Here is a 17,762-nt window from a genome sequence, read left to right on the forward strand (position 1 = left end):
GAGCTCAAACTATAGTACTTTTGGATTTGAGATTTGAGAGCTGCTAAATTTCTACTATAGTACTTTTGGACAGAAAAAAGCTCGATTTCTATTAAGATTTGAGAGCTGCTAAATTTTCAGGGAGCCTTGAACCATTTGCTGATTTCTATGTTGCTCTGATCTGTGAAGAGGAGGTTGTTCTTTTAAGAGGGGATTTGAAGAAAGTCGCCTTCAAGAGAACAAAATCCAGGCCGTTTTTGGCAGATGCAGTGCTGCTATCAAAGAGAGCACGTTTTTTGAAAGAGAAGCTTTTGTAACCGGTGAGATTTGATGAGAGAGTATGTTTTTTTTTTATTTGTTTAGGTTAAAAAGTAAGATTAAAGTAATTAGGGAGTCGAAAGATACCTTTTGAAATCTTGGACTTATCAAAAAAAGAAACCTAAATATAAAAAATATAGTGATATTTTTCCAATATGAAAAACTAAGACAATAAATGTCAAAATAAAAAAAAACAAAAAGGAAAGGGAAATTTTGCAAACACAAAATTTGAAAAGTTCGAATCGGTTGGCAACACGTCGTCCTCGACACGGACACGCCTATGACTCGATGACTACAGACGGAATCTGGGCGGCGACTCGGTCACCCTCCGCCAGGTTCTGGCTCACAAAATTCTTCTCTGCCGCCTTTGCTGTGTCGTAAGACGCGTGTAACCCGAAGAACACGTAATATAAGAGCAAGCACCCGGTCCAGATCATGAACCTAACGAACGATGCCCCATCGAGAGATCCGAGCAAGAAGATGTTAATAGCGATAGATGCAGAGGGGAGCCATGGCACAAGTGGTGTCCCCCAAAACTGCGGCTTTCGAGCCATGGGCACCCAAACCCAGAGTCCTAAGTTTCCAAGCAGCCAGCTTGTGGCTGCCACTGTATACCCGACCCATCCATTGGTTCCAGTCGACCACACAATCGATAGGGCCACCGAAGACCCCAAAATCACTATGAGGAATCCGATGAGCTTCCACCGATCGGAATTTGTTGTTGCTCCCGAAACATAGTATCTGCGGACCAGAAGTGCCAGAGCCACCATGAGGAATATGAAGAGTGTTGACAAGGAGAGGAGGTTCGCAAGCACACTGAGGTCGGTGAATAAGGCAATGACAGAGGACGTAATGCCCATGACCACCGTAGAATTCACTGGAGTCCTATACTTGGGGTGCACCAATGCAAGCCAAGCCGGGGCCATGTGGGTTCGAGCAATGTGGGTCAGGTACCGAGCCTGGCCCACAGCAGCAACTAGGAGCACTGTGGTCATGCCCTTGAGTGCACCAAATGCAACAATGTACTTCGCCCAACCCATGCCTACAGCCTGGAAGGCGATTGAGAAGGGCGCGTCAGGATCGATTTTGTTGTAAGGCTGCATCAAGCATAGAGTCAAGGCCAATACACAATAGATTGCAGTTGTGGTCACCATGGACCCGACCAGGCCAATAGGGATGTCTCTCGCAGGGTTTTTAGTCTCCTCTGCCATAGTCGCGAGTGCATCGAAGCCAACATATGCAAAATAGAGAACCGCAGAGGCCTTGAAGATGCCTCGGGCACCATAAGGGGCAAACTCAGAAAGGTTTTCAGGGTGAGCATGGATCAGGCCGGCAATGATCACGAAGAGGATTATGATAACATGGACAATGGATGCAATGTAGTTGAAGCGCGAGCTGTGCTTGGTGCTAAAGAGGGCGGCGAGGCTCACTGCAAGGATGACTGCAACAGCAATAGGGTCGAGCACATTGTAGTCTGGAGCGAGGGATGTTGTGATACGGAAAGAGTCGGGGGACCGGTTGCAGAGAGAGGCGAGGTACGAGGTCCAGGCACGAGCCACGGCCGCGTTGCTCACAATGTACTCGAACAGGATGTTGCCTGCAGTGATGAAAGCCACAAAATCGCCAAGCTCGACCCGCAAGTAAGCGAATGATCCGCCTGTAATCGACAAAGACAAACAATGGGTTTGTGTGAGAGAGAGAGGTGCTTGTATTAGCACTTCGAGAGAGAGCGAGAGAGAGAGAGAGAGAGAGAGAGAGAGAGAAAGGCGCTTGTTTTAGCACTTCATTAGATGTCCTGAGTGACTTAAAACAACAAAGTTTCAATATGCTTCTTTTCAATTGAAGCAGGCGAAGACATTTGCTTCAGAGAGCTAATAGCTTCGATGCCACTAAAGTTTTTGAATTTGTATTTAAAATTTATGCAAATTTAATTGAATTTTACTCAGAAATTAATGTTTTATTTTATTTTTAATTTTATTAATGTAATATTTCTTCTTGATATTATTATTATTTATTTTATTTTTTTGAAAGTGTTAACCGATAACTAAGAGAAATAGTAAGTACAAGAAACCTTGACAATCCACAGCGGTAGGAAGCTCATGGGAAGAAAAGCAAAAGTGGGATCAAAATCCTCTTTTAAGAGGTTATAGTGAGACACAACCACCTAGAAAAATAGGTCAATCCGCCACGAAGGTCCAAAAAATAGAGAAAAAGCTAAAAGGTCCAAAAAATTCTAGAAGTTCACTATTGTTCCTGCTGCTATGGTTAGGGAGTCAACTTCTTGGTTTCCTTCCCTCCAAGTATGCATCCACACGATCAACGTATTCCTGCAAGTTTAATGAATTTCGTCAAACAGGTAGTTCAGATGCCAAGGGGGTTGGGAGGAAGGAAGATTCTGCACCCATAAGATAGTGTTCTTTGAGTCTCCCTCGACGAGGAGAGAACAAAGGTGGAAAGGTTGGCTGAGTTTGAGGCCTTCCAAGTGTGCCATCACTTTGGCCTCCATAGAGTCCGCATGGCCAATGTGTTTAGAGATTGTTACCACAGTAGCGCCGAGGTGATCTATGAGGATGGCTCCAGTGCCTGAGACACCAGGGTTATTGAGAGAACAGCCGTCAAAGTTGAGGTTAAGCTTCCCTGTGGGAGGAGGTTTCCATCTTGAGGCTCGCTGCACACGGAAGCGATGGAATTCGAGGATGTTGCTCGAGTCTTTTTTATGGATGTCCATAAGCGATGTGGAATGGTTAGACCAAGTGTACATAACCTTTTTACCTTTTTTATGGAAGTTATTTAAACCTATTCAATGATTAGATTTCACTGCCCGCCCCGAACTTATGGACATCCCTCTCCATGGCGTTATGTACACTTGGTCTAATCATACTGCATCCTCCCCCTCTTTGTCTAAGCTTGATTGCTTTCTCTGTAGTCCTGAATGGGACTCTTCTTTCCTTAGTACCCCCTACCTTGTGCTTACTAAAACTTCTTCCGACCACAAATCCTTTCTTTTTGATACCTTGCCCATCTTTGGGGGTCCCAAACTGTTCCGATTTGAACTGGCATGGCTCGAGGAACCAGGTCTATCTACTCTCCTAACCAGGCCTATCTTAGGTGGTCCCAAACGCTTTTTTCTGGACTCCACTTCCAACCTAAACCGTATAGAAGAGACTCAACCCTCTATAGCAATGATTCAATCCTAATACAAATGTGATTATCATAATACTCTTAGGAAGGAGGAGATCTTTTGGGCTCAACGGTCCATGGTTAAATGGCTTAAGTGCAACGACTTGGACACTGCCCTTTTCTTACCGTCTTGCCAATTGCAAGAGAAGGGATAACTCCTTGTCCCAAATTCAATCTCAAGGCATCATCTTCGATCAAGCTCCTCTCATTGAGAGGGCTACTCTAGACTACTTCCAAAATCTTTTCATGGCCCCGGCCCACACCCACCCTGCCTCTTTTTCTTTTCCATTTCCCCTTAACAAGCATCCTTGCTAGAACGCATGTTTTCTGAATTTGAAATCCTTTATGTTGTCAAGGACCTCGGCCAAGACCGAGCACCATGTGGCCCTCTTCAATACTTTCTAGGAGACCCGCCTGCTTGACATTCGCTCTTTCTTTGCTGAATTTCACTATAGAGGAGTCATCTACAAAGGTTTGAATGCCAGATTTATCGCTCTCATTTCCAAAGTGGAAGTGGCCAATGAACTTAGAGACTTTAGACCTATATGATTGATCTCCAGCTCCTACAAAATCCTGGCCTCTAGGCCAGTGCTGAGGGTTGTAATATCTCCCTGTCAGAGTGCCTTTGTCAAAGATCGCCAGATCTTGGATGGAGCACTAGTTGCTTACGAATGCATCCACTCAAGAGTCGCCTCCAAAACCCCCGGATTGGTCATTAATTTGGATTAGAAAAAAACATATGACCATGTGGACAGGGACCTCGTCATCTAGACTAAACGTCAAATGGTATTTGACTCATGTTGGAGGAAGTGGATTCGAGGATGTAGCTGCCAACCTCATTTCTCTGTCCTCATAAATGGGTCTATCCTTGAGGTTTCTCTGCCTCCTCTAGAGGTCTCGGGTAGGGTGACCCCCTCTCTCCATTTCTTTTTGCCATTATGGGGGAAGTGTTTAGTAGATCAATCTCTAGACGATATCAATTCGGCTGTGTGGACGGCTTCCAAATGAGAAGAAATGATCCCTTTGTCTCCCACCTGCAATACGCAGACAATACTCTACTTTTTTACGACGCCCCACTTCTACTTTGCTACAGGTTTCAAGATCAATATGAACAAATCCAAATAGCCTTAGACCCCGTTTCAACTCAGGCCTTTGCAGACCGATGGGGATGCAGGGTAGATTCCCTCACTTCTACTTACCTCGGCTTGCCCTTGTGCCATGGGAAACCTAAGAAGAGCCTTTGGAGCCAAATCATTGACAAATTCGAGCGTAAGGTAGCCACATGGAAGGGTTGATACCTCTTCCTAACATGAAGGATTACTCTCATCAGGGCCACCCTTTCCAAATGTCCGTGTTTACCAGATGTCCCTATTTCACATGCCTGCTTCTGTGGCACAGCGTCTCGAGCTCTTAATGCGCAATTTTTTATGGTATAGGGATGGGGACAGTAAAAAAAATCACCTCATTTCTTGGGCCGTGGTCTGTAAGCCTAAATCGTAACAAGGCTTGGGCATGGCCATTTGTTGTCCCAAAAAACACCAACTTTGCCCTTTTGGCTACATGGTGGTGGCAGCTAGCAACCCAAAGAGGACAACTTTGGCATGAGATTCTTAAACACTAAGTACCGCCTTCATTCTTTCCCAACAGGGCATCTTCAAGAGTTTGGAAATCAATGGTCTGTTGCTCGCACCACCGCGTCAAATCCTTCCATTTGTTTTTCATCCTAGGGACGGGACCTCAGAAAACATTTGGTTAGGTCACCTCCCTTTCGTCCATGCTTCCCCAACCTTTTCTGCCTAGCCAGGAGCCCCAACTCTTGGGTGGTGGACCTTTTGGTACCCACTGGAAACTCCCGAGCTTAGAACCCAGATTTTACTTGGCAACTACACGAGGAAGAGGTGCCAGCACCCCTGGAACTATCATCCCTTTTGCATTCCTCCCCCCTTTTGCAACTAATTTGTACAGTTAGAATTTTTCTCTTTAGTCTTTGACACACCTTTAAAAACATGGGAAAGCTTTCTATGTTCCCCCTACAACATCGAAAGTTCTGAGTCCCCCTACCATCCAGCCATCTATTTTTTAATTAAGAGAATCACTCGCCGTTTGATTTTAGATCCGACGTTTCAAAGTTTTTTATTTTTAGTTTTTTTTAATACAATTTTTTTTAATATGAAATTTAGTACATGCCATCTTCTCATTGGGACGCACCTATAAAAAATATTAACAATAATTGGTCGATAAAAATAATGATCAAAATACCCTTTCAAACTTTCAGGGGTATTTTGATCATTTTCTTTTATTGAAAATATTTTTTTTATATATTTTTCGTTAGTGCGAGTTTAATACAGGAATGGACGTCCAAATTTTGGAGTCAAAACCGTTTATAGAAAAAAAAAATTAAAAAATGTGATTGGGGCAATCTTAGCCCTCCATTCAAAATGGAGGATTGGATAAAAGGAACATAGAACTTCTATGTTGTAGGGGGAATATAGAAAGCTTTCCTAAAAACAAAAGCCAAAAGTTAGAGAAAGGTTTCAATGCTTCCCCTACAGCATAGAAGTTCTATCCTACCCCTACCATCCGGCCATCCAATTTTGATCAAGAGAGCCACTCACCGTTTGATCTTAGATCCAATGTCTTAAAAGTAATTTATTTTTAGTTTTTTCTATACAAATTGTATGAATATGAAATTTGGTACATGTCATCTTCTCATTGAGGCGCACCTATAAAAATATTAAAAATAATTTTTCGATAAAATATAATAACCAAAATACCTATTGAAACTTTTAGCGGTATTTTGTTCATTTTATTTTATTGGAAATTTATTTATTTTTATATTTTTCGCTAGTGCGAGTGTAATAGAGGAATGAATGTCCAAAATTTGGTGTCAAAATAGTTTATAAAAAAAAATTAAAAATAAAATAGTATAGAGACGTGATATTATAATAGGGGCAATCTTAACCGTCCATTCAGAATGAAGGGTTGGATAAGGGGGAGGATAGAACTTCTATGCTGTAAGGGAAGCATAGAAACTTGCCCCAAAAGTTAAGTTGGAAAATCTAAAAAATCATAAAATGTGGATCACTAAGAAAGAATAAATAAGGATGTGGATTTTGAAATTCTCTATGACCCAATCCCTCCCATTTTCCTAAAACCTCTTTCTCTAAATGCAACCAATTCCTAGATGCTCTCTTTCCAAAGTGTAGGGAAGTAGGAATCACATCTATTTCCTAAAATTTCAACTATCTTAATTATTTAAAACCTTCATAATATAAAATATTAATTTTTTTATAGATATGTCACGAATAGAAGTTTTTAAAAATATATAAAAATTCAATCATTTTATCATGGTTCAAGTGGGGCAATTCTAATGTAATTTAAATACAAAAATTCTAATGTAATTTAAAAAAAAAGGGTGCGGTTTGTATAGAGCCTAGGCTCTAAACAATCAAATTAGAGCCTACCTTCAAATAGTATAGCGAAATGTGGTTTTAATATTGGAAATCTTTGTAATAGCTTTAAAATATCTTTTTATATTTATTTATAAATTTTAAAGCTTAAAAAATAATGTAGATTGACGGATATATGAAAACTTGAAAATATTGAAAATTGATGGTCCAAAAATGTGTTAAATACACTATTTCCAAAACTTGAAATCTAGTTTTTTCTCATGTCCATGCTTCTTGATGTCGAGATGATCAATTTGAAGATATTTGAACATCAAAACAACAACCTCTTCTAGTGAAATTTTTTAGATTGGTTCAAATTTGATTGTTTAGAGCCTCGGCTCTATATAAACTTTTCCCTTTAAAAAATTAGCCATGTCAATGTTACAACTAGTATGTTTTATAAGAATAGTTGGAGCAAGAAAATGCCATGAAAAATATAAAATGGAGAACAAAAAATTTTTGCAGATAAAAAATTAAAATAACACAAATTCCATAATTAAAGCCTCTCTTGATGCAAGTGTTTTTTTATGCATGAAACAACTTTTACATGTTGCAAAATGTATAAAATAAATGTAATAAATTATAAATTATATTTAGTGTCCAGAATAATTTGTTATCCAATTCCTACTTATATTTAGGACTTCTATACTATTAGACATACCTATAACCCAAGCATATTAAGTTTCTAAGAAGATATTGTTTAGATAAGAACTTTCTAATATTTTGATAACAGTCGATCATAGTAATGAAACTTCCTCAGATTCTTTAATTTTGTGTTTATATAATAAACGCAAATAACAGGAATAGAATAACATGTGCGCATATTTTTAAGATTTGCCTAATCATGAAGCTTTATGTTTTAACAATAATTTAGGCCATGTAAAACAAGGAACATGCTTTCAACTAGGGCGGGTTGGCCACATGTTATTTCCCGTGGGCCGGGCCTCGGCTGGGTTTCGTATGCTTGATCGAACCTGAGGTATTTTCAGGCTGGACTTGAGATAGGCCGGCCCAACTTTTTTTTTCAGATTTAGGACTCATCATCACAAATTTGGGCCGAGCTGGGGCTACCTTACATGGTTTCATGCCGGCCTTGGGCCTAGATGGGCCACGACTGAACCCGGTCCATTAACAGCCGTAATTAACTAAGTAGCGCACACTAGTCAATCTTGACGCCTCTATGTCAAAAAAGTAGAACAAAGAAAGAAGGGAAGAAGTCGTATGGTCAAAAAGTTGAAAAATAAAAAATAATTTAATAAAGCAATCTCCTTATGAAATTTAATTTTCCATGTTTTATTTTTCTTCTCTATATCTTATCCACCATGTCGCCTGAGAAATTAGACATAGAACTATGGTATTACGGACCACAAGTTGGAGCATTATAGTATGATACATATCAACCTAGAGACTACCCCAATAGTGTGTTAACATATGGATATTTTGTTAGTATTGATATACATCATTATGGATATATATCAATATAAATATGTATCTATATGAGTATATATCTTTTGAAAATATTAGGTGTCAATAACTATCTCAATATCCGTTAGTAATTATCAATAACAGTTGGTATCTGTTATACGGGTCTTGTATATTGTATATTCTTGATTATACATAAACGGGTCTTGTATATTGTATATTCTTGATTATGCATATATGGGTCCTGTATATTCTTGATTAATTAAAAAAAAGAGACATATACGGCTAGTAACTGGACACTGGATAAATACCAACCATTATTGATAATTACTAATGAGGTAGTTATTAATACTGATACATATTCATAATGAAATATAACAATACTAACAAGATATCTGTACACTAACCCCGGGAGCACTATATCCTAATTGTGCAATTGCGTCCCCCACATCAAAAACATCAATCACCCCCAATTTATTTGCACCTACACGGGTTAGATAGAGAAACCAGTGTCAGCCCGCTTCAACTTGAAGCGGAAATTGACCGGTTACCTTTTACCATTTTTTAAAATAAATTTAAAAATGCATCTAAAGCACAAATAGATTTCTTTTAAATCAAATTTTTTACTACTTTTCAGTTTGATGTGATGTTTTTAACTTGGTTTGTTAATAAAGCTTTAAATATATTTTTTCTATTTTTTATAATTTTTAAACACTTTTTAGACCGGGCGAGTCCTACCCGGTTAGGCTTTACCCGTTAATCGGTCCTGTCCGACCCGGCCCTGTCCGACCCGGCCCTCAGACAGTTTCGAAGGCCGGATCAATTTTTCGACCACCCATAGAAACTCACCAGCAACCGTGTGTTAGGGGAAAGAGAGAGTTAACTTACCGGCAACTGGGATTTCGACTGCAAATTCGGTGTAGCAAAAGACCGAGAGCAAGGCGGAGAGACCAGACACCACATATGAGATAACGACTGCTGGACCGGCATCTTGCCGGGCCTCGAGTCCGGTGAGAACAAAGATTCCTGCGCCGATCACGGCTCCTAATCCAAACCATATGAGGTCCCACCAGTTGAGGCTCTTCTTCATGTCATTTTGGCTCTGAGCTCGAACTTCGGTAATCTCGGTCGCATCGAGGGACCGGGCCAAGAGGCGGTCCTTGAGCCTAGAGGGCGTCTTGCCGAGGGCCCTCATATAATTTCCCCAACTCTTGAAGGATTCTTCGGGAAAGAAATCATCTTTGCTGCAAGTGCAAGCCCTCCTCTTTAGGCCTGAGTGTTGCTCCATGGCTCTCTCTCTCTAAAACTGAAATACTTGGTGAATGATTAAGATTTAAGAAAGAGAAGCAAAGCAATAACAGGAAGCAGAAAGGGAGAAGAGAAGCAGGGCTTTAATGTCTTGTAGATAGAGAGAGAAACTAAGGAAAAGAAACTTGGAAAGCAATGGCGAAGATGGCAAAACAGTAGAGAGAGAGAGATTATCATGTTAGGTACGTGACATCAGAGAGAGAGAGAGAGAGAGAGAGAGAGAGATTATCGTGTTAGGAGCGTGACATCCGATTAGGAAAGGAGTTGGCAAAAATATTTCTCATATAAATAGGAATTCGTAACTAGAAAAAAGGATTTCTAATACAAGGCTTAATTTATTGATGTTATTAGAGGTTTAATTTAGGAAAATGGTCTGATAGGGCTGCAGCCCAATAAGTAAAGCGTACATTCATAACTCAATCGAAAGTTGCCATTCAAGCATTAAAAAACCTTTAAACCTTTACATTGCAATTCAAGTATTTATATATATTGACCCGATTTATAAACATCTAGAAAATCTTGAAAATTGAAAATAGATAGTTTAGATAACCTGTTATACTAATTTTAAGACTTAAAATTTGTTTGCCTCAAGGTTGAGATGATCAATTCAAAGGTTTTTTAACTGTAAAACACTCTTTTCTACTGGATTATATAAGGTGTCCTCCTTGTAGTATAGAAGTATAGTACACCACTAAAGTTTTCTGGTACCAAGAACCTTTTGATGGCTTGAATATTTGTTTTTACCTTATGGCATTTCAAATTTGAAAAGTAGTAAACATCTAGTAAAAAACCAGATCTATAAATATTTAAAAATCTAAAAATCCTGAAAACAAATGATTGACCGATAACTTTTTATAATATGCACTATTTAAGCACTGAAAATTCATTTTATTCTTCATATCCAAACATCTTTATGGTCGAGAAGATTAATGAGAATGCTTACCAAAATCGGAGATCTCTCTTCTAGATTAATTATGAGGTGCACCTTACTTCAATAGTATGAAGTTGCAATATTATATAAACTTTTTCCATAAATAAATTCTCCTTGTGATCAATCCTAAGAAAAAGAACATAAATGAGCTTTTAAAATTGAACAATGGTCAAAACTGCAGAAATTTAGAGTTCACTTCATAGAAAGGGTGAGGTTTGCATAGAGCTCTAAACAATCAAAGTAAAGCGCAACTGCAAGTAGTCTCGAGAAATATGGTTTCAATACTGGAAATCTTTGTGAGCCTTAAATAAAAAGCTTAAAAAATAGTGTACATGGAACAAATCTATAAAAAGTTGAAAATCTTGAAAATTGATAGTCCAAAAATATATTATGATTTTATTACACTATTTTTAAAACTTGAAATCTATTTCTTTCTCATATCCACACATCTTGATGTCGAGATATCACTTTGAGGATATTTGAACATCAAAACAACCTCTTCTAGTGAAATTTTTGAGGTGCGTTATAATTTGATTATTTAGAGCATCGGCTCTATATACAGTTTTTCCTTATAGAAAATTTGCCATATAGGAGACTTCAAGTACTCTCTTATTTTTTTGAACAAACAATAGGAATAATCAAGTTGGCCTAGAAACTATAGGAAAATTGCTCAAGGTTACATGTTGGAGTGAACGTTGGATCAGGCATCCAACAGTGCCCATCTCGACCAGGTCGTTTTAGGGAAAGGGGCTAGGTTGGTAGTGGTAGCACCCTACACAATAGTCACCACATCGTGGTTTCCATCCCACCATTAACACCTCCCACTAATGTCTTCAAAAAGCTAACTCCTAATCTAAAATGGGTAGAGACATGTCTTCCCCACATAATTACCCAAAAAAGACCAAATCTTTTTACCTTTAGGTTTGTATAGTATGCTCTAAGGAACTATACGTTTACTCCCTTGGGCAAAATACTTACCCTTGGATAATTTTCTTTTTAATATCAGGTTTTAAAAACCACCTAAAAATCAATACATGATTATTTTCAAAACAAGAAAATTGGTTTTGAATTCTCAACAATTAGATCTCACTCTCAAAATTGTAGTCTCTCTTTAATCTTTGGGCATTATATTTTTCAAGCACAAAGATGGTTTCAATATTGGAAATCTTTGTGAGAGCCTTGAAATATATGTTCATCTTTAATTATAAAATTTAAAGCTTCAAAAATAGTGTAGATTGAGCATATCTATTAAAATCTTGAAAATTGACAGTCCAAAAATGAGTTACAAGATGCATTATTTCCAAAAGTTGAAATCCATTTTTTCTCATGGCCATGCATCTTGATGTCGAGATGATCAATTTGAGCATCAGAACAACCTCTTCTAGTGAAATTTTTAAAGTGGGCTCTAATTTGATTGTTCAAAGCCTAGGCTCTATATAAACTTTTCCTATATATATATATATATATATATATATATAGAAAAAGTTCATGTACGCCCATGTGTGTACCGCTACATTTCCTATATATATATATATATATATATATATATATATATATATAGAAAAAGTTCATGTACGCCCATGTGTGTACCGCTACAGTAAGTGCCCAATGGCTCAGATCGAATCTGGGCCGATCTGATGGTCACAGTTATTCGAGAGTTTTGAATTTTAATTTTTTTTCTACAAATCGAAATGATCTGAAATTGGAAAGTGTGTACATCTCAGTGAAGCGCACCTAATAAAAATATAAAAAAAAATAATTCAAAAAAAACTATTAACCAAAATACCCCTAAAAATTTTCGAGGGTAATTTGATCAATTTATTTCATGTAAACTATTTTTTTTTGATATTTTTCATAGATTCATCTATTTTTTATGAACACAAGTTCCAACTTTCAGATCATTCTCATTTATAGAAAAAAAATGAAAAATAAAAATGAAACACTACCATACATCTGTGATCATCAGATCGGCCCAGATTTGATCTGGGCTGTTCAGCGTTTACTGTAGCGATACACGAATCGGCGTACCGTAACATCTTCCTCTCTCTCTCTCTCTCTCTCTCTCTCTCTCTCTCTCTCTCTATATATATATATATATATATATATAAAACACTACAAAATGCCTACAGGTGAAGTTCTACAGTACTTTACCTACGACTTTATCATCGTTCAAAGTTTATCACACGGTCACATATATTTGATAGTGCTTGAATTTTAAATTTTTTTTTATAAATCATAATGATCTGACATTTTGTAGATGTGTGTGTTTTAGTGAGATGCACATGAATAAAATATAAAACAAGTAATTTGAATAATAAAAATTATGCAAAATACCCCTATAAAGTTTCAGGGGTAATTTCATCGTTTTATTTTATGTTTATAATTTTTTTAATATTTTATTTTGGTGCGACTTGGTCATATGTACACACGTCCCAAATTTTAAATAAATTTGATTAGTACAATAATTATATAAATTCAAATACTATCGGATAATTGTGACTATGTGATAAACTTTGGACGATGATGAGATGTAGGTGAAGTACTGTAGAACTTTACCTATAAGTGTTTTGTAGATTCTTTATATATATATATATATATATATATATATATATATATATAATAAATGATCTTATAAGACCCTTCCCCACCCACGTGTGTAGGACCCTAAATGATCACCATTAAATTTGGCACGGATCTATAGAAAAGTCAAATCCCACACCCATGTGATAACTTTTCTAGAGATCTGTGTCAACTTTAATGGTGATCCTTTGGGGTCCTACACATATGGATGGGAGAGGGTCATATATGATCATTACTCTATATATATATATTTTTTTTATTTTTATTTTTTTTTATTTTTCCTCAAACTTCAAAAGAAATTTTCTCGAATTTTGTTACACATCTTATGCTCATCACATTCCAATTGCATAGTCACGATTGTCCTATAGTGTTTCAACTTTCATTTTTTCTATACATCATAATGATATGAAATTTGGAGCGTATGTACATCTTAGTGACGCGCACCTAATAAAAATATGAAAAAAATATTTCTCAAAATATAAATTGACCAAAATTACCCCCATAAAATTTCAATGGTATTTTGATCAACTTATATTTTCTTAATTATTTTTTTTATATTTTTATTATATTCTCCTATTTTTTATGAACACACATTCTAAATTTCATATCATTCTGATTTGTAAAAAAAATTGAAAATTAAAATTCTACCAGACAACTGTGACCGTACGATGAATATTAAACGGTGATGAGCATATGCGAAATCACTGTTCATTTTCGCCTATAAGCATTAGGTAATATTTTCCTCTCTCTCTCTCTCTCTCTATATATATATATATATATATATATATATATATATATATATTAAAAGTTTATATAAGGTTGCAACCTTAAAATGTAGAAGTAAATATGCACTTCAAAAATCCATCGGAAAAGGTTGTTTTAATGTTGAAAAACTCTATAATTAATCATCTCAACATCGAGATATATGAATAATAATAATAAGATCTTGAGTCCTAGAAATACCGCATCTTGCAACATATTATCTAGACCGTCCATTCTCAAAATTTTCATATGTTTATAGATCTACTTGATTTTAACATTTTTTGAAGTTCAAAATTTTATAATTAAATATGAAAATAGATTTTGAGATAATCTTAATAATTTTTTGAAACAAAATTATATGTTATGATAAAATTTGGAGGTGTGCCTTAATTGGATTGTGTGTGTGTATATATAATTATATAAGGGAATGCTTTCATGCAATGGTTGTATAATAGTATAATGCAAATCACTAGAAAACTATGTTTTTGGTATTTGTATGACCCTAAATTTTGCTCACACATTTTCTTCATCCTCATAATCAATCCTATGGAAAAACAAAATACAATTTGCTCCTCAGAAATGGTCAAAATTAGTAGCCTCCAACAATGAATCTCGACCGTCCATTTGGTGAACTTCAAGATCTAGACCTTAATAAATTCAAAATTACTTTTTCAGCATTGTTAATCTAATGATGATAATGCTATATTAAAATTTTGGGAATAAAAAAATCATTCTAAGGCCTATACCTAACTAACTCACTAAAATTGACGGCTTATATTAATTGGACTATAAAAACACTTTCTAAGGCGTTTTTTCAAACGTTTCTTTTTTGTGATTGTTCTTTAAAATGAAAAGAGAGTACATTTAAAAAGTTGTGTCAAGCAAATGTCTATAACAAGGTGTTTAAGAAATTACGGGTGCAATTAGCATACGGATGCATCCGTAGCAGTAGAGGTAGGGTGCACCTTCAAATTTTATCATGGTATATAATTTTGATGAAAAATGTTCTTAGGATTATCTCAAAATCTATCTTTATATCTAATTATAAAATTTTAAATTTCAAAAAGTGTTAAAATTAAGTAGATCTATGAACATATGAAAATCTTGAAAATGGAGGTTGTTGATAATATGTTGTAAAATGGACTATTTATGAGACTTAAAATCTCTTTATTTTTCATGGGCATACATCGAGATGATCAATCAAAGGGTTTTTCAACATTAATACTATATTTTCCAATGGATTTTTGAGGTGCATATGTAGTTCTACATTATAGGGTTGCATCCTTAAATAAAAATTTTCCATAAATTATAGACCAAAAATTTTAGGTCCTTGATTGGTTGGATTTTATCCAAGGAAGCAAATACGCAAGGAAGCAAATACACATTGTACTTCGTCGGAGTATGAAATTCTTTGGCTTTAGGATATCGCCGTATGGGCTAAAGTTTGGGCTTTAAGATATACATGAGCTTCGAGTGAGCTGGTTTGGATAGGCATAAAGGCTAGGGCTGCCAACCGGCCAGAAATTTTTTTGTCTTTTTTATTTTTTAATTTTGCCCATCTCATGATGTTCGTTCTTTTTTAAAAAAAAAAAAAAAATGGTAGCAACTTATTTTTTCTTTTTTTTATTTATTTATAAATATATATATATATATATATATATATATATATATATATATATATATATATATATATATATATATATATATGATAGCAACTTACCTCGAACTGTTTGGCTTATGTAAATATTGTGGAAGCCAAGTTATCTCTGCAACCTCAACTGTGAAATTTGCAGTCCAGGTAGTAGCCTAAGGTCTAGAATATCAAAATGATCATGCAAGTCAAGTGACAGGTCCAAGGTTTAAGACTTGGGACTACTTCGCCTGCACAATCTTTGAAAAGCCCAGTTGGATGATCCAGACCCGTCCTTACACTTCACAGAAATAAAAATAAAAATAAAACAGCAGCCACTATTTGGACCCTAGGAAATAGAAGCAAAATTGAAAAAAATAAATGGATCTCTCATAAAATATTTGCAAAATAAAATTGGGCCTCCAAGGAATTCCCTTTTTATTTATAGTAAAAAAATTTAATTTCTCCTTTTATTTTTCCAAACCAGGGCCCACCAAAACAATAGGCGAGCTTAGATTTCGTGCCACCACTTGGCGATCTGCTCGATCCTTTCCCAACCCTACAACCAACGAGTTGGGTTCAGCGGGGCCAGGGCTAGGTTTTGGCCTCGGCTTATAGCAAGTGTGAATCAACTGGGCCAAGCTCAACACCACCAGGTCTCCAAGCCAATGTTCGCGAACTCGACTTGTCCAACTTGGAACAGGCCGGTCACACCGAATCGGGTATTGGCTAATCCCTTTTTGGCCAGTTTTGGTGGACCTAGGTATTTAAAAAAGTTTTAAAAAATACATATAAAATCTTTTTAAAAAAAAGGGATTTGTTTGTATCTTGTTTTTTAAATTTAAAACTTTTTATCATTTTTGCAAAGATTAGAAAGTGTTTTGGGCATACTTATTTTTAAGTTTTCCATCTGTTTTTAGAAAGTTTAAAAAAAAACCAGTTGTATTAATGTTAAAAAAAAAAAAAAAACCCAGGCACAAATCGATTTCTTTTAGTACTTTTCAACTTCTTTTGAATGGGCTTTGCGCAATCAAACTTTTCCATATCTTTTTAGACTTTTTTTTGTACTTTGTAATTCTTTTTAAGACCTTTTGAACTGCTCGAGTCCTACTCCATTAGAACAGTTGGACCGGACGGTTTACGGGTTACTCGTAACCCGGCCAAACTCCATCCCCAATTCTATAGACCCCTATCGGAGAACCTGCCTCGAGGTGCCTCTTGATCAACACCAAATCAAACAAAACTCCCCAAAAAGTTTCACAATTGTTAACACTCAAAACTCCCCAAAAAGTTTCCCAAACTGTTAACACAGTGGATAGAGAGAGGGAGAGAAAGCCTTAACAGAGTTCGCAAAGTGTAGAGAGAGAGAGAGGGAGAGAGAGAGAATTCCCAATTGTTAAAATAGCAGAGAGAGGGGGCACTACAAATAAACAGATCATGGCAAAAAAAAATTACCTCCAATTCTAGGAGCACCATGGACTAATATTCCTCATTGGATTTAAACCCTATGCACCTCCTACACGTTTTCCATACTGCAACCAATAGATTAGTAAGAAAAACACATAGAAGAATATAATCATAGAAAAATACTGAGAGAGAGAGACCTGAACCTATAAGTAGTGCAGATTCGAAGCCAGAGGCGTCAGGCTTCTCACCAATTCTAGAGTTCTCTAAATAGGTGAAATTAATAGAGGTGAAGCGTAATGAACGTTGCCCAAAATAAGAAAAAGGAAATTAGGTTTTCAAGCAACGAGTATCCCTACAAATTACCAGGGTTTCATGGGGTCTTGGGCTTTGCCTCTTGGACCCGTTGCTATTCGTATTAGTTATTTCTAAGAGGCCGGTTCATTTTTAGAAAATTATATAATTAGTGCCCAAAATAAGAAAAAGGAAATTAGGTTTTCAAGCAACTAGTATCCCTACAAATTACCAGGGTTTCATGGGGTCTTGGGCTTTGCCTCTTGGACGCGTTGCTGTTCGTATTAGTTATTTCTAAGAGGCCGGTTCATTTTTAGAAAATTATATAATTAGTATCTCTTCTTTAATAATTTATTACTAAAATAAAAATATTTGATCTCTTTTTGTTAGGTGTAATCATTCCTAGAGCAAGGTTGTAAACACCAATGAACATAATGGAAATCGGCCGGTTAGGATCGAGAATCATTAGGGTCAATCTGGTTCCGGTTCGGTCACATAATCGTCT

General features: G+C 36.3%; 1 protein-coding gene across 21 annotated transcripts; it reads right to left on the reverse strand.

The window, feature by feature from the left end:
* Nucleotides 1–425: 425 nt before the first annotated feature.
* On the reverse strand, nucleotides 426–17,522 carry LOC18427195 (cationic amino acid transporter 1). Of its 21 annotated transcripts, none has more exons than XM_020663013.2 (6): nucleotides 17,170–17,362; nucleotides 17,015–17,091; nucleotides 15,650–15,860; nucleotides 10,600–10,713; nucleotides 9,237–9,592; nucleotides 426–1,954 (listed from the first exon to the last, which is right to left on the reverse strand). In XM_020663013.2, exons 5-6 carry the CDS (start codon nucleotides 9,541–9,543, stop codon nucleotides 576–578), a joined length of 1,686 nt encoding a protein of 561 aa, XP_020518672.2. In that variant the 5' UTR covers nucleotides 9,544–9,592; nucleotides 10,600–10,713; nucleotides 15,650–15,860; nucleotides 17,015–17,091; nucleotides 17,170–17,362; the 3' UTR covers nucleotides 426–575. The 21 variants fall into 21 exon arrangements, with proteins under 21 accessions (XP_020518672.2, XP_020518670.2, XP_088713511.1 ...); XM_020663011.2 differs by having other exon boundaries at nucleotides 9,237–9,654; XM_088857385.1 differs by having other exon boundaries at nucleotides 9,237–9,654; nucleotides 17,164–17,362.
* Nucleotides 17,523–17,762: the final 240 nt, after the last annotated feature.

This window comes from Amborella trichopoda, chromosome 2 (genome assembly GCF_054954075.1).
Source record: "Amborella trichopoda isolate Santa Cruz 75 chromosome 2, AtrichopodaSantaCruz75HAP2 v2.0, whole genome shotgun sequence".
NCBI classification, from domain to species: domain Eukaryota; kingdom Viridiplantae; phylum Streptophyta; class Magnoliopsida; order Amborellales; family Amborellaceae; genus Amborella; species Amborella trichopoda.

Bases quoted from the DNA above. Each gene is read 5' to 3' on its own strand.
- LOC18427195 (XM_088857381.1), bottom strand. From the start codon at position 17,035: ATGGTGCTCCTAGAATTGGAG. The intron at 9,649-17,014 runs GTAATTTTTTTT...TTTCAGTTTTAG, and splicing joins TGGTGCTCCTAGAATTGGAG to AGAGAGAGAGCCATGGAGCA. The intron at 1,955-9,236 runs GTAAGTTAACTC...TGTCGATTACAG, and splicing joins AGTCGAAATCCCAGTTGCCG to GCGGATCATTCGCTTACTTG.